The sequence below is a fragment of the Acartia tonsa genome, chromosome 14, assembly GCF_053477335.1.
Source record: "Acartia tonsa isolate MP-2025a chromosome 14, ASM5347733v1, whole genome shotgun sequence".
Lineage (NCBI taxonomy): Eukaryota > Metazoa > Arthropoda > Copepoda > Calanoida > Acartiidae > Acartia > Acartia tonsa.
In genome coordinates, this window is record NC_137273.1 from 42,149,041 (window position 1) to 42,175,476 (window position 26,436).

A 26,436-nucleotide genomic window follows, 5' to 3' on the forward strand; every position below is an offset into this window, starting at 1 on the left:
TTTTGTGCACCGTTGCTAATAAGGGTTTATAATTGATCGAAATGCCAGTTGTTTTCATTATCTATCTTGTTTATTGTGAAATCTTGCTTACCTTTTACCTACAACAACATAAACATTAATATTTCATCAATATATCAAATGTATTTGACTCCTAAATGAAAAAACCCAATAAAACCCGAAAAAACCCAATATAACCCAGGGTTTTAACGGGTTGGGTTGGGCTTTTTTAAAAAACCCTGGGTTTTTCCCCACCCTGCGTCACATAGCTGTTTTTGAGACGTTGTCCAGCTGCTCTTTCAATTTCAGGCCTTACAATAAGAAGTATGTAAAGCATAGCAACTCAGGGATCTAAAGGGATAAGACTATGACCGATAAATTGATGTACATCCCAAATGATGATACATTTAATTGCCCCTTGTGTGGATTGAAAACGTTTGAACACTTAACTTAATGAATCAAACAATCAAATATCAATAAAAGTCCCCAAAGTTGTTAAGCCAACGAATAAAAAACGATATTATACAACTGTGGGGACCAGTGTAATGTCCCCTCCCTCCCTCTATAACATTGCCAGAAAATTTTGATTAACAAACATGTTGAATTTTGTACCAAATTATATGACGGTTTGGTATAATTTTATTAAAGTTATTTATGTTATTTTAAATTATTAAAACCAGTTTTATTAGGCCGCGGGGCGTTTACTCATTTCAGACACCTAGATTTATATTCAATGATCCATTCCCACTTTTGTCTATATATAAAAGCATATAGCTGGATGAAATGTATTTTAGAGCAAGACTGACATTTCAAATTATAGAGTAGCTTATAAAACAATGGATATAGAATATACGTGGATATTATGACAGGGGAAGATTATCGTCAATTTTGGTTGATAAAATGGATATCAGTTCATTCATCCAAGATTTTCAAGTTTTGGTAGTTTTCTCAATTCCTATACAAGATAGAAGGCTGAAACTTTTAGAGAGTAATTTATATTACATGCTTCATATTTTCATATTTTTATTAAGATTTGTTTATTAATTGGGGTGCTAGATCGATTCCTAGATTTTTTGTTTTTCGTGATTTTCTCTATTCCTATTCATGATTGACGGCTGAAATCATCAGGGATTGAACATGCTCATATTCTACATATTTCCATCAAGTTTCTTCAAGATCAGCCTATTAATCGATTATTGTATGACAATGCTCTATAGTAAATTATTTTCCGATATCCATTAGACTATAAAAGTTTTAAAGATTTTTAATCAATGTAATAGATTTGAAATCTGCATAAAATTTTAAGGATTTTTTATAAAATTCGTTTTTTATATAACTCTTTATTTAAAGGCGCAAACACGATTTAAGTTAATAAATTTTGACCAATAGGATAGCTGGATTGGAAACTACATACGCTCTAATTGGTTGAATGATGTACGTCACTTAAGCTTCTCCAATCAGAGCGCAGATAGTTTTCAATCCACCAATCACAGATCTCAAAATTATTTAACTTAATTTGTATTTGCGCCTTTAAATAAAGAATTATATAAAAAAACTAATTTTATAAAAAATCCTTAAAATTTATGCAGATTTCAAATCTATTATATTGATTAAAAATCTTTAAAACTTTTATAGTCTAATATCCATTCATAATTTTTAGCTTTGCTACTTATGGATGTTGTCATTCTTGTTTTATAATTTATTAGAAATTTAACTTTTATAGATTTTGATTAAGATATCCAAAATGATGGAGAGTCAAATTTCTAAATTTATGCTTTCTCTGCTAAATTAAACATAATTTTCTGATAAAAATCTTTATGAAATTTACAGTCTAAAATATGATTTGAAGATATATTATCACAAGGACGACAACATCCATAAAAGCGAATCTCTGAAATAATAGGACAAATGAAAATTAACATTAACCCTGACAGATCGGGCCCCAATTCCCACCTTAATAGATCAGGGGAGGGGGGGGGAGGACATATTGACCCCCCCCCTCTATCTCGGCTCCTGTTACAGTTAGAGACATACATTATTTTCTGGTGGTTCATGTGTATTTTTAGAGAAAATTACTTTTTCTAGTCATAGCCACCTGACCGACTTTGACCGGACGCCATGACCGACACAGACCAGATATCCTTATAAAATCAACTCTTGCCGACGTATAATTACTAAACTTAAAAAGTCATGAAGTCACAACTCTCTATCTTACCTACAAAAAAAATGACATTGAAAAAACTAGAGAGTAAGGGTCAATATGCCCCCCCCCCCCCCTCCCGGATCTGGAAGGGTTATTAAAGTGTCAAAACTGAATAATCAAAATATAAATGTATAACAGTCGAAACAAAATTGTAAGTAAATTTGTTTAAAAACTACTTAGATACAGGATAATGTTTTAGGATATACTTTCATGTTTTTGACCTGGTTAATGATAATAGAGATGCTTCGCTTATAACATTTTGAACTTTGTTGTCCTAGGAATCAGTATTCCAAAAATCAGATCAATCGGATAATTTTATCCCATAAAATTTGTTGTTAAAAAAGTTAAAAATCACATTGTTTAAAATGTACGTTTGTACATTCTGGTAACGATTATAAAGTTGCTACGCTTTCTAAGTCATATACCTAACTACTATAGGAATCACCATGCAAAGTTTGAAATCGGTAAGACAATTCTAACATGCCTAAATTAACGAAAATAGCTAACCCTTACGAACGGACGTACTGACGGACGGACCGACCATGAATATATAAAAGCTTTGCTTTAGAAAAACGCTTGATCATTTTTCAAACGAATTTTGGGGGGGAATATTGTAACCCATCCACTGGGCATTTATTCATTGTTTTAACTTTTTTTTTAAAGCAAAGCTTTTCTATAATTAGTGTATGTCCGTCAGGATAGCTCTTATAGTTAACTTAGGTATGTTAGAATTGTCCTATCGATCTTAACTTTTTATGATGATTCCTAAAGCAGTAAGGTACGATTTAGAAAGCATAGCACTTCAATAATCGTTACAGGAAAGTTCGTACGTGCTTTTTAAATATATATTTCGAAAACAACTACGCACATAGTATAATTATAATTTTTGGAACAGTGATTCTTAGGACAACAAAATACAATATTATTTTGACACCCCCCGTAAATCCAAAATGGAGACGGGGTGTGAGTTTAAAAACGAGAACAAAAGAAGGTGTTATCTCAGGGTGGTGTGGTGGGTGTAACTTAAAAGGTGTAAACCAGAATAGCAAATAAATCTATTCTGGAATCAGGAATTGGCAGGTTTAAGGCTATTTAAAAACTATATTATAATTGTCAAAGCTTTTCTTACATTGTTTTTACTGTTTTTAGAAGTTGATTCAATATATTTGGTTTTAAAAATAGATTTATTTTGTACATTTTAATAAATAAAGCTTTTAAAATATTTATATAACATTTAAAGAAACAAGGATGACAACATGCATAAAAGCGAAGCACTGAAACGGTAGGACAAACAGACATTAACACTTGTATAGTGTCAGAACTGAATAATCATAATATAAATGTATAAGGATCAAAGCAAAATTGTAAGTAAATTTGTTTGATTCAGGATAATGTTTATGGACATACTTACATTTCTAGGACTTAGGTAATTATAGAGTTGCTTCACTTATTGCATTATACTTTGTTGTCCCAGGAATTACATAAAATTTTGTTGTTAAAAAGTAAAAAAATCAACGTTTAAAATGGACGTACGGAAATTCTGGGTATGATTATAGAATTGCTACGCTTTCTAAATCGTACCAAACTACTAAAGGAATCACCATGCAAAATTTGAAATTGATAGGACAATTCTTACATGCCTAAATTAATGAAAAATCTATCCGTTACCCTAATCATAGAAAAGCTTCGATTTTAAAAACCTTTTCAAGTTTAAAATTAAGCTTCTCAGTCTATTTACCAATCTTGTTTTATATGAATGAAACCTATTTTTCATTAGACAAAAAAAAGGGATGGAGGGGACATTGGAAAGTAAATTGGACTGGTATCCAAAGCTATAAACCAGTGCTGTATTATTCGTGGACTCAAAATCTTTGGGTACTTAAATTAAATACATGCACAAGCAAATATAGAAATAGATTAGTAAACTGTTTAGTGCAGTGGCGTTCACAGCAATTCACCAGAGAATGCAAAGCCTTGAGGGGGAGAAAGTGGGGAATGAATATAAAAAAACGGTGTAGTCCCTTTCGTAACATCGCAACTTATGGGGCGATTCTTCGTATTTTCCTCAGTAGCTTTTCTCCTATTTCTGGCCCCTACGGGGGGCTCTAACCCTGTGGGGCAATTAACTAACCCAATATAACCTAACCTAAAATAACCTCTAAAACTAAGACAGACATACGGACATTTCAAATTATAGAGTAGCTTCGCTACTAAAAAACATTCATTTGAAAAGAGGCCTAGAACCACCCGGACACTATGTCATAAAACAATCTATGCAAATCTTCCCTGAAATTCAGATTTCACTCAGGTAAGTAGTTATCGAAATCTTCAGCTTCAGACAAAAAAAACCTCATTTCTTCATTTAATAAAATATAATTAGAAAAAAGGTTCGAAAAAAAAACATATATTTATAGTTTAAATATTACATTTAAGTAAAGAAAACCATAAATCAATGATATGATGGGTTTACTCAATTTCTAATTTATTCCATGAGAAAGTATCTGGATGGTATCTGAAACTTGTTTCTGTGCGCCAGGCTTTGTCATCTTTACCCCAGACAAGTTCTTCATATTCTATTTCTCCACTTGAGCTAAATCTATATAATTTATTCACCCTGTCTTCTATTCTGTCCTCTCTCCTGAAGAGTCTGGATCCTATCTGAGTGTCTCCATTGTCATATCTGTATCTGTGTAAACCTTCCTGAAGCAGTCCATCCTCCCTGAGTTTATGTATAGATTCATAATTATATTTAGTGTCATGAACATATACATGGTGTTCTCCTTGGATTTTGTACAGTTTGACTGGATCTGAATTTTTATTCTTGTCTCCATAAAACAGTTCACCAACAGTTGTTTCAGCAAGTAAGTTTCCTTCACTCTTGTCCACAGCTGTAAACAGTGGTATATAACCTAAATATAGACTAATGAAATCATTGAATCAAGGATGACATTATAGAAAGAGAGAAATTTAGAGATGGAGGAAACTGGTACCCAACGTTTAATAAACCTAGTATCTTATATACCAAGGGGGGGGGGGGGGAGTTTTGACACATTTGCGTAAACAGTGAGTATAGGCTTTATCTTTGGACTGAGAGGATAAGTTATTAGGGATAAAATCATACTTATATGATAAATTTTCCCAAGTTTTAAAAAATTTTGGATAGGCCTCCAGGTGGTCTCCGTACAGGTAAAAATAAAAAAAAAAAATTTTTTTGAAGAGTTAGAAGTCAACTTATGAAACAAAATCAGGGTGGGCATACAAAAAACCCACCCAAAAAAACCCACCCAGGGTTTTTTTAAAAAAACAATAAAACCCCCCAAAAAAAACCTTAAAAAAAGGGTTTTTGGGTTGGGTTGGGCTGGGCTTTTTAAAAAAAACCCTGGGTTTTTCCCCACCCTGAACAAAATATGCATTTTTTTCTTCAAATTGTGAATAACATTCAAAAATATGCATATTTTGTTTCATAGACTTCTGACTCTTAAAAAAAAAAATTTATTTTTTAAATTCCTGAACTTGAAGGCCTATCCAAAAAATCTTAAAACTTGGGAAAATTCATCATAAGAATGATTTTATCCCTAATAACCTACCCTCTCAGTCCAAAGATAAAGCCTATACTCACTGTTTACGCAAATGTGTCAAAACTCTCCCCCCCCCCCTTTATCATCACCTCTTATCCTTATTAAAATCAAATAAATAGATTATTAGAGGACCAATAAAATGTTCAGTTGCTAGAACCAAAGAAATGCAAAGCTCCACATTTATGCTTAGTAAATATCATAATATAAGGTAATACGATAAAACAAGTAAGAGGTACCACGGCTTTAATGTTTACCTTTAAAGAGGGGGGGGCGGGGGTAAAATGTAGTGACTCTGCACACGACATACCTGCAATTTTATTTTGGGCGCTACTCCCTTAGTTTTAGAGATAGTTGAGTGAAATCTTTTTGGTTGTATCACTAATTACCCAAACTTTTCGTATCTTTCAAAAAAAGGCGGCGGGACCGCCGATCCCGCCGTTCGCCGCCATTTTCAGCCACCGCCAAAAAAAAATTTGATTGCATTTCTCGCCGAATTAGGCAATTTGGAATCATATGAGACCAAGTTATTTTTTCAAAAACGAGAACTTGAAAAAAATTCCCCCCGCAGGGTTGCTTGTAAGGGGAAATTTTTTTTGAAAAATATAACGGTCTCAAATGATTCCAAATAGCCTAATTCGGCGAGAAATGCAATAAAAAATTGTTTTTAGCGGCGGTGGAAAATGGCGGCGAGCGGCGGTCCACCTTCGTTTTGTTTTTAAGATACGAAAAGTTTGGGTAATTAGTGACACAATCAAAAAGATTTCACTAAATTATCTCTAAAACTGAGGGAGTAGCGCCCAAAATAAAATTGCTGGTATTTCGTGTGCAGAGTCACCACATCCCCCCCCCCCCCTTTACCTTATCATTTTAAACAGAATAGCTACTACTGAATGTAGTTGTCCTTGCTTATACCTAATTGTACTACCCCCCCCCCCCCCCTACCAACTCCACCCCAAAGTTAACAAAATATTAACAAAAATGGCTACTTACCAAGTTGAAGATTCCAGGATCTATCACAAGTGAGGCCTGCCATAAAGAATCCACCAGTGACAGTTTCAGCAGCAGTCTCCAAGATAGATGCATCACGTTCATACAGAGTCATCTCATTCTGAATCAGTTTCTCTAGGTCCACAACAACAGTGGATGGAAGATGGTGGAAATACTTGCACTTGATGTAGAAGTACATTGATCTGAAATAAAATTTTAGTTTAACTATTTTGAGATGATAATAAGATAATGTGATGTATCCTATCCTATTATATAAAGTAGTAAGTTTTTTTTGTATAATGCTTTTTAAAAGCGAAGCTTTTCTATAATTAGGGTCGGTCCGTCCGTCCGTCCGTCCGTCCGTACGTCCGTCCGTCCGTCCGTCCGTCCGAGATAGATAGCTTTTATTCGTTAATTTAGGCATGTTAGAATTGTCCTATCGATTTCAAACTTTGCATGATGATTCCTGTAGTAGTTGGGTACGATTTAGAAAGCGTAGCAACTCTATAATCATTACCAGAATGTCCGTACGTCCATTTTAAACATGTTGATTTTTCTGCTTTTTTAACAACAAATTTTCAAGTGTTTTAATTATCCGTTTGATCTGATTTTTGGTATATTGATTCCTGGGATAACAAAAAACAATATTATAAGCGAAGCAACTCTATAATCAAGTCCAAAAATGTAAGTATGTCCATAAACATTATCCTGTTTTTAAGCAGTTTTTCAACAAATTTACCTACAATTTTGATTCGACATTTATACATTTATGTTCCGATTTTTCAGTTCATTTACTATACAAGTGTTAATGTCCGTTTGTCCTACCGTTTCAGTGCTTCGCTTTTATGGATGTTGTCATCCTTGTTATTTCAATAACTAATGAAGCAATTGAATTTTTTATTTTAAGAAAGTTTTACATAGGTCAAAGGAAGATTTCAAACTGTTATTCAAACCCATTTCCACTCCTTCAAAACAGAGCCCTATATTGATTAATATTTTTTAATAAGGGGGGGGGGGGTTAATGCAACCATCTCGTAATCAATGATTAAATGGCACTTAGAATTCGAATTTCGATCTAAAATTTTGCATGAATAATCCTTGGTAGGTCTATTTTCTCTAAATCGAACAAAAAGTTGGAAAAGTAAAGGCTAGCGGCTCAGCCGTTTTGCCATTTTTAGCTATCTTATGAGCAAATTAGTCACGAAACCTATCACCACATAATATTTTTGTCGCTCAAAAACCTTATCAAACGGTTCTAGCCGGTAGCTGTTGGTACTAGAAATTTAAAAAAATGGTTATTGCTAGCTGAGCCGCCAGCAGTTACTTTTCCAACTATTTGTTCGATTTAGAGAAAATAGACCTACCAAGGATTACTCATGAAAAATTTCAGTTCGAAATTCGAATTCTAAGTGCCATTTAATCATTAATTACGAGATGGTTGCATTAAGATTTTATACCATTGACCTTAATATTCATTTTTTAGGGCACCTATTTCATATTTAAAGGAATATTATGGCAATACAAAAATCATGAAAAACAAGTTATCTAACAATCTTACTTTTTCACTTTAATTAATTGTAGTTTTTCATTCCATACTTATCATCAATAGGCAGTTTTAAATAATAATTCAGATAATCACCTGCAAGTCCAGAGATGATTGAAAGTTTGGAACAGAGGATCCCAAGAACTTTCACACCTTCCCTTGTAAACCTTCTGGAACAGTTGTGTTAGGTTCTCTTCACTAAAGTCGCCCAAGGAATTTTCAAATTCTGCTACAAAGAACTGGAAATTTTGTCCCCACAAATCCAAGTCAACTGAATCCATCAAAGCCTTGTAGGATCTTGTAATGACGGTACATCCTGGCAGGCGATGTAGGCTTATCAACATGTCTTCCATAAAAAAGAGCTGACTCTAAAAAAATAATTCGTTTTAATGTAATCATTTTAGTTTTAAGTAGTAAGTGTCCGTCTGTATGTCCTTATGTTGAAGGATTGCTGATAATATTTATTAGAAATGAAGGCTTCAAAAGTTCTCGGCTTTTTGTTCTCAGCTTTTTGTAATTTAACAGAATTTGGCTAAACTTTTTTACAGTGAGTCATTCCTAAAAGCTGCACTGCAAATACTGAAACCATACAAAAGTAAAGTTAAGCTATTAAAAAAAAACTTTTGTTTATTTTCCTAAACATTAATCGGATCAACTGCAGTTCACGGTAAAATATTCCTGGTAACGAATATTTCATAAAAATCTATGAATTTTAAAGTCTGCTAGGCTAGCTGCCAAACGGCTGAACGTACAGATCATACCCGCACTCTATTTTAGCAGCATAAGAAGGCCTGCAAAGGTTCCACGCCAAACGTAGGAGTCCCAAACGTGGGAGTGGAAAACAACCTAGGAAATGGACAAACGCAGGAGTAGTCCTTCGGCACCTCGGGGCTAAAAAAACTAGTTTTAATCTTATAATTGTACATTCTATATCCGCGGAAATCAGTTTATAATACGATGCGAGAAATAACTATTTCAATTTTGAATTTTTTTTTAACAACCCTCCTCTCCCCCCCTTTGTCCAAGTATTTTTCTTAGTTAGGATAGGTTAGGTTAGATTATAGGCCAGGGGCCAAGAGCTCCGGCTAGGCAGGCTAGGGGGCCGAGCGTTGCGGCCATATTCATTATTTTGTAGACAGGGGCATAAAAATTTCAAAATTGTCTTATTATTAAAATAGCGGACACTCCTAGGTTTTACTTAAGCAATGTCCACTCTGACGTTTATCCACTTCGACGTTTGTCAAACTCCTACGTTTTTTCACTCCGACGTTTGGGACTCCTACGTTTGGGGTAGGACCCCTACAAATAATCTGGAATAGCCAAGATCCAAGGGGGGGGGGATCTGACACTTGCGTGAACAGAGAGTATAGGCTTTGTCTTAGAAGTGAGATGATAGGTTATTAAAGAAAAAAGTTCAGTTTTGGGGTGTATTTTCCTTATATTTAATAAAATTTTTGATAGGTCTCCAGGTTCAGGTGTTTTATAGTTAGAACAAAACTTATTTAACAAAAGTTGCTACTTAATGGATAGAATTAAATCAACATATTTGAAGAAAAATTTGAAATCGGGCTCTAGGTTCAGGTAATGCAGGCCTCCAGGTGGATCCTGGACAGGTACAAACTAAAACTTTTCACTTTTAAAGTTAGAGCATAACTTCTTTAGCAAAAGTTTGTACTTTATGGATAGTATTAACTCATTTAAAGAAAAATTTGAAATCGGGCTCCAGGTTAAGGTACTGCAGGCCTCCAGGTGGATCCTGGACAGGTAAAAACTAAAAAATTTCACTTTTAAAGTAAGAGCATAACTTATTTAACAAAGGTTGCTACTTTATAGATTGTATAAACCAATTTGAAGATAAATTTGAAATCGGGCTCCAGGTTCAGATACTGCAGGCCTCCAGGTGAATTCTGGACAGGTAAATACTGAAAATTTTTACTTTTGAAGTTGAAACAAAACTTATTTAACAAAAGTTGCTACTTTATGGATAGTACTAGCGGCTACGCCCCTAGAAGCCTCTAGTGGCACTTTAATTTTTCTTTTTATATTTGAAATATTTCTATTTGCATTTGACATTTATGTTTGCGTTGAACTCTCTTTTTTAAAATTGAGAACTTTAAAAAATTTAGATTTTATATTATTTCTCTTGGGAGGGTGGTGGTACCCTCCCCCAAAAATAAAATAGTTAAAAACCTTCCCTGGACCTTTCTGAATCTACCCTGTTAAGGATAACCCGATCGGTTCAGCGGTTAGCGAGATCCTTCGGAACAGACACACAGACAAACAAACAGACAAACATCCTTTTACTTTAGTATAAGGATTAACTCGTTTGAAGAAAAATTTAAAATCAAGCTCAAAGTTCATATACTGTATGCCTCCAGGTGGATTCTGGACATGTAAAAATTTAAATATTTAACTTAAGAGTAAAACTATATCTATTTAACTAATTCAAAGAGAAATTTGAAATCGGGCTCAAGGTTCAAGTTAAATCCAACCACTTTGTTACATTTTAAATTATATCTGCAAAAAGAAATATTAACAATCAAATAGAATAAACAAAACATATTGTCAACAGGTCAGTCACTAAAGAAGATATAATTCAAAATGTAACAAAATGGTTGGATTTAACTTGAACATTGAGCACGTTTTCAACTTTCTCTTTGAGCATAACTTTAAAAGTGAAAAGATTTTGTTTTTACCTGTCCAGGATCAACCTGGAGGCCTGCAGGACCTGAACCTGGAGCCCAGTTTCAAATTTTTCTTCAAATTAGTTCATACCATCCATAAAGTAGCAAGTTTTGTTAAATAAGTTTTGTTCTAACCAGCGTTTCGGGGCCGGAGGCGAAGCAGCAACATTTTTGGTGGAGCCGGAGCCGTATTTTTCGTTAAAAACGGCTCCGGCTCCAGATTAGCTAAAAATGATATTTTAAAATAATATTATAATTTGGCAACGGTCTATTTCCATATAATAAACTGAAAAACTATTGTTACTTAACAAATAGACACACATCCTTCTACTTTTATATAGCTTTAATCAAATAAAAGCAAAATATTTTAAATTATTTGTTTTATTTTATCAAATTCAATAATGAACAAAAATTGAAATATTAATTTTAAGGTAGGAGCTGGAGCCGTATTTCCAGATACGGCTCCGCAGAGCCGGAGCCGCATCAAAATTAAACGAAACGCTGGTTCTAATTATAAAATTAAAAATTTTCAGTTTTTACCTGTCCAGAATTCACCTGGAGACCTGCAGGACCTGAACCTGGAGGCTGATTTTTATTTTTTCTTCATATATGCTCATAACATCCCAAAAGATACATATTTGGTTTAATAAGATGATCTTTAACTCTTCAAACAATTTTCATTTTCATTTATACCTGTCCAGAAGTGACCTTCCAGCCTGCAGCACCTGAACCTGGAGACCTATCAAATTTTTTTTAAATATTATATAAGGAAAATACACCCCAAAACTAAACTTTTTCTTTAAAAACTACTCTCCCACTCCTTAGACAAAGCCTATACTCCCTGTTTCCGCATAAGTGTCAGATCCGCGCCCCCCTTCCCCTTCCTTTAAGCACAGGGGAAGCTTCACTGAAGAAAAAACGCATAAAATAGGTCTTTATCGCGCATTTCTCTGCACTGCGAGATATTTAAGCATTATTGATTAATGGCTATTCCAGATTATTTGTAGGCCTTCTTATGCAGCTTAAAACAGCGTGCAGGCATGATCTGTACGTTCAGCCGTTTGGAAGCTAGCAGCCTTTAAAATTCATAGATTTTTGGAAATATTCGTTACCAGTTGATCCCATTAATCAATATTAGAGTTTATAAAGCATAAAAATAATTTAAACAAACATACCACCTTGTTAAGCTTAGCATCCTCAACACAAGATAATTCAAAGAACTTGACCCCAGTCAGGTTGGCAGCTGGAAGCTCTCCAAGTATTTGACATAATCTGTTGCACCTGATAATAGTTTATAATTTTGAAAAATTATACAATATACTTTCAAGGAGATGTTTGTTTTCAGTGGACAATTGTTAAACAACATTTAAATTAATATTTGTCTGTATTTATGTCCTGTAAGATCTTTAAAAAAAACTATGATAGTTTTTCTACAATTTTCATTTATGTTTAGGACAGCTTTTAAGCTTTTTGGTTTGAAGGGGCTAGTGGAGGCGGGGGGGGGGGGAAGGCTGGTGTGTCTCTATGTACCATACACTTTAGGGGCGAAGATACTAGTTCTAATATAAATGTATGTGTGCCATGGATCTGTTTTATTGCTTAACAGACATGGTTCTCCTTAATAGAGAAGGTTTGCAACTATTTTGGGGAAGGGCACCTCCAACCTTTAAAGGGAGTTACCGAATTCCCCCCCCCCACCCCTCCTCCCTTCCTTTATGTGCCCATAGAGGCCTCTCATGCAAAGCTTGAAAAAAATATTATCTATTTGACACCATTGCTCTATCATGGATAGTCTATTGGGAGTTGATACAAAACGGCGAAAATCATAACAGTGAATGTTACAACACAGCAAATTTACTGACAGATTTACTGGAATAATAAAAATAACTTAACTTTAAAAGAAATCTAATTTTTTATTGTCATTATCACTAAATTGTAATCCTACCTTTGAGCAAATTTTGCAGACTTTGGCCCACACTTAGACAGATAGGTATTTAAATTGTCTAAAATACTCAATGGCATTTTGGTAACTCTTCTGTTACTTGTTTGTTTTACTAAGTTCTGAAATGAATAATTTATAGTATAATCAGGTGAGGCATATCATAATGGACAAACGGACATCAGCAGCCATAATGAATAAATGTATAGCATCGGATTGCAGACAATTCTCAACGAACATTAAAATTAAAATCATGAAATTAATCAATGTTTTGTTAGCCCGGGCCTTCGGCTCCTAGCAAGCAACCAAAAATTACAAACACACATGAACACAATGCATCTAAGAAGGGACATACAGGGACGTCCAAGCTTTTTCTTTTCAGGGGGTAACATCTGGGTTTCAAAGTTTTGAGGATGGTAATCTAATGTATTTTTAAAGAGTTTTAGGCGGGGTAAAGTTTAAGGGAAGTAAGGAATGTTTACCGAGGAGCCGAAGGCCCGGGCTAACAAAACATTTATTAATCTTATGATTTTGATTTTAATATTCGTTGAAAATTGTCTGCAATCCGATGCTATACACGAATTCTTTTTGGCTGAGGACCGGTTCTAATCCAGTGGATATTAATCGGTTTCAAGGCTACACTGAAATATCCTTCACAACTAACAATATGAGATGAAGTTGCTCTTTAATTCGAAATGTTCGTCTATTCGTCTGTAAGAAACGGTATTGAGGTAACGTGTTTTATTCAGTATATATTTATTTATTTTTATTAATATTTGCTCAAAAATTCAATTTTTGTGCTTCTTATGGATGTTGTTATTCATGTTTTTAATTTTAAAATGGTTAGTTAATATAACCATGGAGAAAAAAGAGCTTGATTAGTTTTGAAAAGAATTTAGGGGGGGGGGATATTGCAATTCATCCCAGAGAGAGAGGGAAACATGGAAAGTTTATAACACTAGTCCCCAAAGTTTTACAATAACGTCTTCTTATGCATTGGCTTAAAAACTTTGTGAGCTTTTACTGAATTTTGATTGTTAATTAATTAAGTTGAGTGTTAATACGTTTCAACCACTAATTTTAATCTACAGAATGGGTAATTTTGTGTATCATAATTGGTGATGAACATCAATTTATTGACCATTGTCTTATCCCTTTAGATCCCTGAATTCATTGTTTTAACTTTTCCATTCATAACCTTTAAAAGCAAAGTTTTTCCATAACTAGGGCCAGTCTGTACGTCCGTCAGGATAGCTCTTATTATTAATTTAGGCATGTTTGAATTGTCCTATTGATTTCAAACTTGTCATGATGATTCCTGTAGCAGTTAGGTATGATTTAGAAAGCGTAGCAGCTCTATAATCGTTACCAGAAAGTTCGTACTTGCTTATTTATTATATTTAAGAAAACAATTATATTAATGATAAAATTATCATTTTTGGAACAATAATTCCTAGGAGAACAAAGTATAAAATTTTAAGGAAAGCATCTCTATGATTAAGTTCTAAAATATGTCCAAAAATAATATCCTGTAATTTTGTTTTATGGATGCTGTCATCCCTGATCTAAATATCATACATAAAATATGTAAAACACATTTTCCCTATGAAATTCAATCTGTGGTGGTTAGAATTTTAGCAAAACAAGGATGATAACATTCAATAAAGCGAAGCTCTAAAATAGTAAAAAACGAACATTAACTCTTTAGCAAAACTGTTAAATGCAGGATACTGTTTGAAGGACCTACTTACATGCATTTAACGCACTTGACTATAGAGATTCTTCGCTTATAATATTGGAATTTGTTGTCCTAGGAATTAGTATTCCAAAAATTTTATATATAGGATAATTATGTCACATAAAATTTTTTTGTCAAAAGAGTTAAAAATCGACATGATTTATATGAACGTATGGACATTCTTAATAACGATTATAGAGTTGCAACACTTTCTAAATTATACCTAACTGTTATAAGATTCGTCATGCAAAGTTTGAAATCGATAGTTCATTTCTGACATGTCTAAATTGTTGAAATGAGCTAACCGTCACCTAATAGTCACGGACGTACGTACAGATGGATCTATCCTAATTATAGAAAAGCTTCGCCTTTGAAAAGTGTTTCATAAAAGTAGTTAGATATATGGCTAAGATGTGTAAAAAATGTTGGGGGGAGGTAGGGGGTGTAAGACCGAGAACAAAAGGGGTGTCATATTATCTCAGGGGGGTGTAAGAAATACATTTCATGAGCTGTAAACCAAAATAGCAAGTAAATCTTTTTCTGGAATCTGGAATTGGCATGTTTAATGCTATTTAAAAACGTTTTTAAAAAGTTTTCTGACACCCCTTTAATTTAGATATTTTTTGTCTACATACAGCAAATCCCCCTATCCTGTCAAGCTAACTTTTGATAAAAAGGAAAAAATAGTTCTCTATTCATTTAATTTAAGCCTTATTTAGCAGGGTGAGAGGGGACAATGGGCTGTTTATTTCACTAGTCCCCAAAGTTTTATAACAACGATTTCTTATTTGTTTGCTTAACAACTTTTGGGACTTTTAATGAATTTAGGTTGGTTGGTTTATTTAGTTAAGTGTACAAACGTTTCAACCACTAATTTTAATAAACCAATGGGGTAATTTTGTGTTTCTTCATTGTGAATGTAAAACAATTTATAGGCTATTGTCTTATCCCTTTAGATCCCTGAGTTGTGAAGCCCGCGTTATTTACATGAAATCCTTTGTATTGTTCATAATTCTTAGATGTGGAAAACTTCAGGGATCTAAAGGGATAAGACAATGGCCCAAAAATTGATGTTCATCCCCAATTATGATACGCAAAATTACCCCTTCTATAGATTAAAATTATGTGGTTGAAATATTTTGACACTCAACTTTATAAACCAACCAAACAAAATTCAGTAAAGTCCCCAAAGTTGTTTATCAACCAATAAGAAACGTTATTATAAAACTTTGGGGACTAGTGTAATAAACATCCCACTGTCCCCTCCCTCCCTGATAATTCTTGGATGTGGAAAACTTATTGTCAAATACAACATACGCTCAATTTTCTCAAGCAGGGAGGTGAAATAGTAAATGGTACCCAAAGTTTTAAGTTTCATGGCCTCAAAGATTTGGAAACTTCTTTAAAATCTTATTTTTTACAAACTAGCTGTGTCCAAACATTTCAACTATTAATTTCAATATTAAGAACGAGTTATTTTGTTTATCATCAACGGGTGTAAACATCAATTCATCTATAATACATTGTCTTATCCCATAAGATCCTGACAAATCAATATAAAAAAATGGTGTCGTCATTATATCATCATCAGTACGTAGCTTTGATGTCATTATGTCGATTATATGTCAGCCATGAATACTTTTAATTCGACATAAACTCATCACTTTTTGTCTGTAGCAAAGGATCTCGCTAACCACTGAACCCTAATGGGTCTCATTTAAATTGTAGCTTTTTATACATAGGTCCAGGAAGGTTTATAGATTGATATAGATAAAGGCTGGTCAGAATGAAGGACGCTTCTTGAATTTCTTTGGGTGATTTTAGGCCATTTCCATGACAATCCTCATACCGATAAATTGATGTACATCCCCAATAATGATACACAAATTTTCCTCTTCTGTAAATTACAATGAATGGTTGAAACGTTTGGACGCTTAACTTAATCAGCCAATAGAAAATTATTAAAAGTCCCCAAAGTTGTTAAGCCAACGAATAAGAAAACGTTATCAAAAACTTTGGAGACTAGTGTATGGAAATATGCAGCTGGTACCACTTGACTCTCAAACTTATTTCATTAACTAATTCAGTTTGATCCCGCCATAAATGGATATATTATTACCTGGATCCTACTCCAGATTTTCATGTTCTCTTAAAACGTGAAACTTGCAACAGGCTAAAAAACGATTCTCCCCTTCTACTCCCCTCCCTTCCTACTGGATGAAAGAAATGACCAATAAACGAGTTCCATGTTAGCAAGCTTTATTGACCTTACTTTTTCTTCTGTCATAATATCCACTATAATTTACATCCGTTGCTTTATATCTCATTAGAATTTCTCTCTATCTCTCTCTTTCTTTCTCTCTCTTCCTTACTCTCTTTCTATCACTCTCTATTTTGCAAGAAACAACAAGGCAAAGATTGAAAAGGTTGAAATGATAGCTTGCCTTTAGCCTTTGGAAGCTTCAAAATAATCAGATAAAGATTTTTTTAATATTTTTAAAATTTTCTTTACTTTAGAGCTTTTAGTCTTTTAATTTTTGATATTGTTTATTAGTGGTCCACCCCAACAAATAAGCAGAAAATTATTGCACAAGTCTTAACAAAATAGTGAGTAAATTTGTTGCAGAACTTCTTTATTACAGAATATTGTTAAAAATTATTAGGAGTCAATATTTTAACAAATCAGATATATAGCTTAAATATATGAAATAAAACTTTTTTTGGCAAAGGACATATGGACTTTTTGGATACGATTTTAGAGTTGCTACACCTGCTAAATCCTACCTAATAGTTATAGGAATTGATATGACAATTAAAATCTGTTTATATTAACAAAATAACATAACAGATGTATGGACATACACTAATAACAGAAAAGCTTTGCTTTTTATGATGACGTTACATCGTCAAATGCTAAAAAAAGTCAAACTATCAAAAATTCAGTATAAAAATTAATTAAACCAAATTATACATCTCAACAAACATTAACCTAAGTAAAGTGACAAGGGGCTTATATTCTACTATACTAAAGTAACAGGATGTCTGTGTGTTTGTGTCTGTACCGTAGGATCTTGCTAACCGCTGATCCAATCGGGTTCTCCTTAACAGGGTCGCTTTTCATATGTCCTGGGAAGGTTTATAACTATTTTGGGGGAACTTTCCTCCGCCCTCCCAAGAGAAATCACAAAAATAGCAAGAAATATATTTTTCGCGCAGAGACTTAAACGCAACATATAAATTATTTCTTAAGTTATATATTTGAAATAAAAAAACATACATTTAAAGTGCCACTAGAGGCCTCTATGGGCGTAGCCGCTAGTATTCCCATATATTAATTATTAGCGGCTACGCTCCTAAGCCTCTAGGGGTTCTTAAGGAGGGGGGAGTTGAAATCCAATAAACCATTTTAAATTTTGGATTTAAAAAGGAATTTTATATTGAGGGAAAGGGGCAATCAACCACCCCTCCTGCATTTTCCTTTAAGCGTTAACAGAATTATTTTTGAACTTTTTTAGGAGGGAAGTGGGTTGATATGATATCATAACTTATAAAAAAATTTAACAAAACTTAAATAGTTAATAAAACAGACATACTTAACAAGTAATGATTATTTAGGCTAAAAATCGGTTCAGTGGTTAGCGAAATCCCTCAATACAGAAAAAGATCATGTTACTTAATATTACTAGGGTTTATCATGCAGGGGTCGGCAGTCGCGTGTCAGCCGCACATAAGCCTCAGTTTTCAGCCATCTTGTGAGTAAAAAAAAAGAAATTTCAAAATGGATTGTCTGCTAAAATTCAGGGTTAGACATCCAGCTGAATTTTAGAGTGATAAGATGTCGGTTTCACTGAGGCTTACATGCGGCTTGAGCGCGGCTGCCGATCCCTGTAATAAATCATGTACTATTAGGCTAGATATACTAAAGATAATTTAATAAAAACATAAATATTTCAAATCTACAAATTTAAACTGTTCACATTCTAAAATTTCCTCATTTCAACAGGACAAAAATAGTGCAAGGAAGTTCGTACGACCTCCTTGAAGCTCAACGTTCGACTGTGTCACTGTAGTATGGTCACATAAGCAACCTCTCATATTCAAACCAGCCCTAAGGGGGTGGGGACGCTTCTTGGAATAAAAAAGTTACCAACTCACGAAAATTGTTTCAGTCTTTCACATGTAAATTGTATCTAAACAAGGTGCGATAAAAAGGGTAGTTGCCACCCCCCACCCACCCACCTCAAAAAATCTGGTGTCAATCACGTTAAAAGTATTTAAATTATAATATATTTTCTTCTCATCAATTTGAAAACTATTTTTTGTTCTTAATTAATAAAAATATGCTATTGGTAATATAACATGCTGAAAACAATTGAGTTTGTCTCCATTTAGTAAAATTTTACAAATATGATAACAAAATTAGACATGGTAGAATGGTTATAAGAAAATTGGCCTTAAAATTGTGAGTTTGGTAACTTTTTTTCAATACCGTGGGAACGGAGTCTTTTAGACATTCTCACGAATTTTGCAATAAACCGGTTTATTTCTCAACAGGGCGATACATCAGATTTCTTGTAATTGACGTATTTTTAAAACTTTGAATAAAAGCTTTAATAGAATAATTAAAATTTAAGATTTTAAATGACTTTTTTAAGATCTCGAATTGTTTGAAATAATAAATTATCCCAAAATTAATTAAATACGGGATGCTTAATATACATTTCAAGATTTAATTTTAGAGAGGCTTCGCTTATAATATACTAGCGGATACGCCCCTAGGAGCCTCTAGTGGCACTATAAGTGGTTTTTTTTAAATAATACGATATCTATCTATGTGGTTTATCATATTTCTATGATACCGTAACCTAACTATGATTCGTAGGAGGCACTTTAAGTAAAAAAAAATTTAATTTTTTGTGATTTCTCTTGGGAGGGAGGTGGTACCCTTCCCCAAAATAGTTATTAACCTTCACGGGACCTATGAGAAGGTACTCTGTTAAGGAGAACCCGATCGGTTCAGTGGTTAGCGAGATACTTCGGTACAGACAAACATCTTGTTACTTTAGTACAAGGATTTAAGATTCTAATTGACTTTTTAAAAATCTCGATTTGTTTGAAATAATAAATTATCCCAAAATTAATTAAATACGAGATGCTTAATATAAATTTCAAGATTCAATTTTAGAAAGGCTTCGCTTATAATATACTAGCGGCCACGCCCCTAGAGGGCCCGTGGGTACAGGGGGGGGGGGGAAATTAGTCGACCCCCCTACTTTTAATTGTAGTTTTGAAAAAAAGTCAAACTAATTTTTTTGGAGGTATCATTTTTTTCTAGGGGCGATTTCTAATGGGGGGGGGGGGGGGTGGGTGGTGGTATTCTCCACCATAATAGTTAAAAACCTTCTCTGGACCTATAAGAAACTTCACTGTAAAGGAGAACCATATCGTTTCTGCGGTTAGCGAGATCCTTCGCTACAGACAAAAAAGTTTAATCTATAATACAAAGTAGAACGATGTCTGTTTGTCTGTCCGTCTGTCCCTTAAGATCTCGGTAACCACTGAACCAATCGGATTCTACTCTTCAGGGTATACACCTGTTGGTCCTAGAGGCTAGGGGCGAAGCCGTTAATCATATACAAAGTAGAAAGATGTATGTCTGTCCGTCCGTCTGTCTGTCCTTTAAGATATAAATATTCTTTTTTCTTTGAAACAAGGATGACAACATCCATAAGTAGCGAAGCATAAAAAATCGTGGATGGGATTACATACGAGTAAATTTAAAGTGTATTTATCAAAATCAAGAATAGATTTATTGGAGAAAACAAACCTGAAACCTTGTTTTTTTTTGTATGATGACGACAGTAAATTACATACTAGATGCGCATAACAATTGGAAAAATTTTTTTTGATACTGTCATCGCAAAAAAGTTTGAAAGTCGACAGTGGCGTGCGAAGCACTTTGTCTAGGGGGGGGCATTTTGAAGATTTTGTAAAATTTTGCCCCCCCCTAAATCAAAGTGCCCCGGGGGGGCACTTTGCTTTAGGGGGGGGCATTTTGATTATATATACTAATTTCAAATAAGGGCGTTTTAAGGGGTGGGATTATTTGATTATGGGCCTTCTAGTCCTTATCCCTTCTTCCCCATCCCTTCCCCCATCCCTATTTCCCATTTATATCCCCCATCTCTTCCCCCCACCATCTCTTCTCCCCCATCCCTTCTCCCCACCCTGCAATGACCGAAGGGAAGGGAGCTAGAAAGCATCTTCGAAAAAAAATACAGAAGATAATTTAACCTTCCCCCCCCACCATAATACATTTTTTATGGGTGGAAGGGGATGTTATAAAATCTCAGCAGGAAGGATGAAAAACCCCATTAAAAAAAATTTTGGGGGGGTGGAGATAAAAACACTCATTTTGGAAATAATTTACCTAAAATTAACCTAATATGTAAAACTGATTTTAAATATTTCTTTATTGTATGACAACAAGGATGACAACATCTTTAAGTAGCAAAGCACAAAAAAAACATCCAACCTCCATGAATTTTTAATAGTTAATTATACTCCATAATGATGAGAATGTTAACATTAAGTTTTAGCCTTCTATCTTTAATTGCAGTTGAAAAAATCACATTTCCCCTTTAGCATTACGTACTGACAGCCATAGTGGATTATAGAGAAGCTAAAAAGTTATATCAACATATCCTACCCTCTTTAAATGACACTTTAAAACTCTGTTAATTTTTGATTAAGTGGTGTTTCCAAGGATTTATAAGGGCGGTGTGTGAAGCGCACCTAAAAATATTTACTCCCCCTTTGAACTAAAATCAATTAAAGACAACAAGAGTGGCGTATTTTATCAAGTTAGGAATATAGAGTGTAGTTAGTTTTAAGGGTTTTTAATGAAAATTCAAAATTTACATAAAAAAAACATGTTTTTTGTAAGGGTATGTACACAAAAAAAATGATAAACTTATCCTGAAAATAATATGACATCATATATATAGTTATACAGACAGACATACAGTGTTGAGAAAAAGGCTTAGATAAATATCAATGCTATTTCTTTTTATATAAAATAACTTTTTGATTAAATATTTGTTGTTTACACATTTTTTTATAGAAATAAAAACAAAATATACAATATGATAAAAAGCAGAAACCATTTGGAAGGGCGCGAAGCAAAATTTTTTTTCTTCAAATATGCAGGGAGTGAGGGGTTTTTGTGCTATTTATTACACTAATCCCCAATATTTCATATAAAATTTTCTTATTCGTTGGCTCAACAACTTTGGGGACTTGTGTACATACCCTTACAAAAAAACATGTTTTTTATGGAATTTTGATTGGTTGGTTAATTAAGTCGAGTTTCCATACATTTCATCTACTAATTGTAATCTATATAAGGGGTAATTTTGCGTATATCATTGGGGATGTACAAAATTTCTTTGGTAAAAAGTTTATATTATACAAAATAAAATACTTCCTATTACCTGGCTTGTTATGTTTAGTGAAAAAAGATTATAACCTAATTTCTACACTAATTAGAAAATTTGGTAAGGTTAAATGAATAGTAACTGTCTGATTGGCGCGAAGCGCCAAAATTTTTTTTGTTGGGTATTTCTTGATCTTTTTTTTGGAAACTGGGATAGTTTTGCTTTTTGTAGGGTAGGGGGCAAAAAGGGGCATTTTTGTTGGCCAGGGGGGGGCAAAATGGGGCATTTTTCAACATTTAGGGGGGGGCAGGGGGGGCGATGGCTAGGGGGGGGCAGGGGGGGGCGTTTTGGTCGCTAGGGGGGGGCGATTGCCCCAAACGCCCCCTTCGGTTCGCACGCCACTGAAAGTCGACCATAAATTTCAAAGGTATAAAACATATAAAAATTGGTAAAAACCTGCTAAAAGGCAGTCTCACCGCCAATGTTTCTTTTCTTGAAACGCCAGGAAATTAAATATTAATATAGATAACTTTAAAGATTTTGAAAATTAAAGATATGGGGGGAAATGTGAAATATATAAAAATAGCCAAAAACCTGAAAGAAGGCAGTCTGACCGTCATTGTTGTTTTCTTCCAACGACGGGAATTAAATTTTGATATCTTTAACTGTAAAAATTTTGAAAAACGGACCATAAACATCAAAGATATGGGGAAAAATGTGAAAAATGTAAAAATAGCCTAAAACCTGCTAAAAAGCAGTCCGACCGACATTGATGTTTTATAGTTAAGTGTGCTCTTTAATAATGGGAATGTTGTCAAAAAGTTTCAATATTCTATCTTTTATAGGAGCCGAGAAAATCACGTTTTCCCTCTTCTGTCTCAGACGGACGGACAGACAGACATTTTGAATTATAGAGTAGCTTCGCTACTAAAAAGAAACACTCTACGGATGTGAAACTTACCTCCTATGTGGTTTATATGCTTGCAAAATAGAGATAATCAAGAGACATATTGTATAAATCAGCCAATAGGAGAACATTGAGGGTACATCCCAGACTTGTCATTGGTTCAAACATTTTATAGATTTGAGGGCTTATTTTTTTTCTTATGTACGCATTATGAAACACCTATAAATTGTCGCATTTCATCGGATATTGCTTTTTTTATGTAAATCATATCGTACAAAATTTCTTCCATCGTATAGTGTAAAGCACTTGAAAAACCACATAATAAGTTAGTTATGAGTTATAAATAGTTGAATTTCTTAAATCTCGTATATAACAAAAACAAACATATATTGTTTTATGTCTGCTAAATATCGCTTTTTAAGTTTGACTTAAAATAGGTTCAGATTGACCATCTAGATATATATTATATCTATTGCTTGCAACCATGCTAATTTTTTCAGCGAAGATTCTCTGTCCATGTTCTTGTTATAATGGTAACAATAATCTGTCTGTTTGTCCTGTAATAATTAGGCTCCTCTCTAATCGGTACTTTCTTTCTCTCCCTCTCTTTCTCTCTCTCTCTCTCTCTCTCTCTCTCTCTCTCTCTCTCTCTCTCTCTCTCTCTCTTTCTCACCATCTATTTATCTTTAACCATTGGTTCTCAATGTAAACATAAATATTTAGCGTATTATTTCAAACAGCTATGTTACTATTGGATGGATATGTTTGACCTTGTTCATTGGATGTGCATATTTTAGTAAGTGAAGTTTTGGAAAACTGCAGAAAAGCTTCTGCCGCAAAATTCCTGTACTACTGCATTTTCTTTTTATATTAACAATTTTTATTTATTATCCTAATGATTTTGATTTTAATTTTACAAAAAGTTGGAGGCAATAAGGTTTTTTTACTGTTTTCATATCTTTGCCCAAGGTTTTGTTTTCCTCTGTGTTTTGTTGCAACCTATCAAATGGGTATTTGCAGGGAGGGAGGGGACAATGGGCTGTTTATTACACTAGTCCACAAAAGTTTTCTTAATATGTATTGTGTTCTTTTCGTTGGTTCAACAACTTTGGGGACTATTTTATTTTGGTTCACTTAGTTGAGGGTCCAAACTTTTCAACCAATAATTGTTATCTAATTAATAATTTTGTGTATCATCATTAAGGATATACATCAATTTATCGGCCATTGGCTTAACCCTTTAGAACCCTAGGATTTTGTGTGAAAAATTTGTAATAAATCCTTATAATTTTAAAGGGACTTTTTTTTGCCCAACCTCTCCACCAGGGACGTCTAAGCTTTCTATTTTGAGGGGGTAAAATAAGGGGTTTCAAAGTTTTTTTTGGGGGGGTAAATGAGGGGTTTCAAAGGTTTCGGGGGTGGGGGCGTTGGGTCGTCTAACTGACGGCTAAAAAAAAGTAAATTATATAGCAGATTTGATACTAAAAAGAACCTCTTCCATGTAAGTAGGGAGAAAAGGGGGGCTAAAGAAGTCGAATGATGAAAAAAAATAAATTTCAAGAAAAAACTCTCCACTATAAAGAAAAGAAGTATAGAGCGAGAGTTTTAAGTTTGTAAAGCATATTATGAGAAAAATGCTTTGGGCGTTGAAATGCTTTTTATAAACTTTGCAACTTATAAATTTGGAGCATTTTTATTTCAGAGAAAATTAGTTTATATATAGTTTATCCCCCTAGATACTTCTTGGGGAGGGGGCGGGGAGTTAAGGTTAAAAGCTGAAATTAAACGTTTTTCAGGTTTTTGTGGATGAATTTCCGTTCTGTGGACGTTCGTCCGTCATCGACATTCTAAAAATATTGAAGATTTTAATTGCTGCGCTTGTTTTGGACCTAATTGTCATTGTTCCAAACTATTTATTGAGAAGATTTGTCCCAATTAGCTGGGAGAGATTTAACAAAATAATGGGCTGTTTAATACACTAGTCCCCAAAGTTTTATAAAAACCGTTTCTTATTCGTTGGCTTAACAACTTTGGGGGGCTTTAAAAAAAATTGTTAGTTTATTAAGTTGAGTTTTCCAACCTTTTAAACCAATAATTTTAATCTACAGAAGGTGTATTTTTGTGTATCATCATTGGGGATGTACATTAATTTATCGGCCATTGTCTTATCTCTTTACATTCCTGGATTTTTAACAATTTGACTTAAATTTGTATAACAAAGATTTTAGATAATTGATTAGATCTATTAATCAGGGAAAAAGCGATAAGTTAATATTCCAATTTGGTTTTAAAACCGATTAATATCAAGTAGAAAAGAACCGGTTGTCAGCAGTACGAAAAAATTATGTCTAGCATCGTATTATATCCAGTTTTCTACGAATATAAAACTTGTTTTAATCTCATAATTGTACATTTTATATCTGCAAAAAGCTGTTTATAATACGATGCGAGAAATAACTATTCCAGTGTGCTTGGAACCGATTCATATCCAGAGGATTAGAACCGGTTGTCAGCCATAGTGAAAAACCATGTATGACATCGAATTACAGACAATTTTCCATGAATATTAAAATGAAAATCATAATATTAATACCAGTTTGGTTTGCCCGGGCGTTTTCATTTTAATATCCATGGAAAGCTGTTTATAATACGATGTGATAAATAACTATTCTTATTTCATCTCATATAAAAGTAATATGATGTCTATATGTGTGTACTGAAGGATCTTGTTAACCACTGAACCGGAATAGTTCTCCTTTACCAAAGGTCCAGGGAAGGTTTTCAACTATTTTGGGGGTTGGTAGATTTAAGCGTTAGAATAGTTAGCTTATATATATAGACTTTAGCGGTTAAGATTAAACATTAATTGTGTTAATGCTATGTCCAATGTTTTCCACCAATAAATTAGGAAAATTTTTGTTTATCATATTATATGTGATCTGATATTTCAAAGTAAAAATAAATAAGATTCATAGATATTAATTATTCCTTTATCCCGATTAATCGAAATGGTATTTTTAACGGTTTTGATAGTATATCGTATTCAGAATAGGAATAGGGGGCAGGAACCTAAAGGGATAAGACAATGGCCCATAAATTGATGTTCATTCCCAATGATGAAACACAGAATTACCTCTTCTTTAGATTACTATTTTAGTGGTTGAAACGTTTGGACACCAAACTTAGTCACCAAAGTTGTTAATCAATAGAATAAAAAGCTTAAATATAAAACTTTGGGTACAAGTGTAATAAACAGCCTAATGTCCCCTCCTTCCCTTGGAATAAAGAATTATTTTCAATAATAATATATGGGGCGGATCCAAAAAAAACTTTGAGTTTTAACTTAATTAATTTGATTTGTTTTACTAGTTTGATATTTAGAATAATCATATTATTTTTTCAGAATACCTGCCCCCCAAAAAAA

At 33.6% G+C, this 26,436-nt stretch overlaps 1 protein-coding gene across 2 annotated transcripts; it reads right to left on the reverse strand.

The window, feature by feature from the left end:
* Nucleotides 1-4,588: 4,588 nt before the first annotated feature.
* On the reverse strand, nt 4,589-13,052 carry LOC145305528 (uncharacterized). Of its 2 annotated transcripts, none has more exons than XM_080147165.1 (5): nt 12,938-13,052; nt 12,171-12,273; nt 8,405-8,676; nt 6,769-6,968; nt 4,589-5,109 (listed from the first exon to the last, which is right to left on the reverse strand). In XM_080147165.1, the coding sequence occupies exons 1-5, from the start codon at nt 13,012-13,014 to the stop codon at nt 4,667-4,669; spliced, it is 1,095 nt and encodes a 364-aa protein (XP_080003291.1). In that variant the 5' UTR covers nt 13,015-13,052; the 3' UTR covers nt 4,589-4,666. The 2 variants fall into 2 exon arrangements, with proteins under 2 accessions (XP_080003291.1, XP_080003290.1); XM_080147164.1 differs by having other exon boundaries at nt 12,168-12,273.
* Nucleotides 13,053-26,436: the final 13,384 nt, after the last annotated feature.

Excerpts from the sequence above, each read along its gene's own strand:
- LOC145305528 (XM_080147164.1), bottom strand. The coding sequence starts at position 13,014 with ATGCCATTGAGTATTTTAGACAATTTAAATACCTATCTGTCTAAGTGT. Across the intron at positions 6,969-8,404 it reads AATCATCTCTGGACTTGCAG|ATCAATGTACTTCTACATCA; the intron begins GTGATTATCTGA and ends ATTTTATTTCAG. Across the intron at positions 5,110-6,768 it reads ATCCTGGAATCTTCAACTTG|GTTATATACCACTGTTTACA; the intron begins GTAAGTAGCCAT and ends GTCTATATTTAG.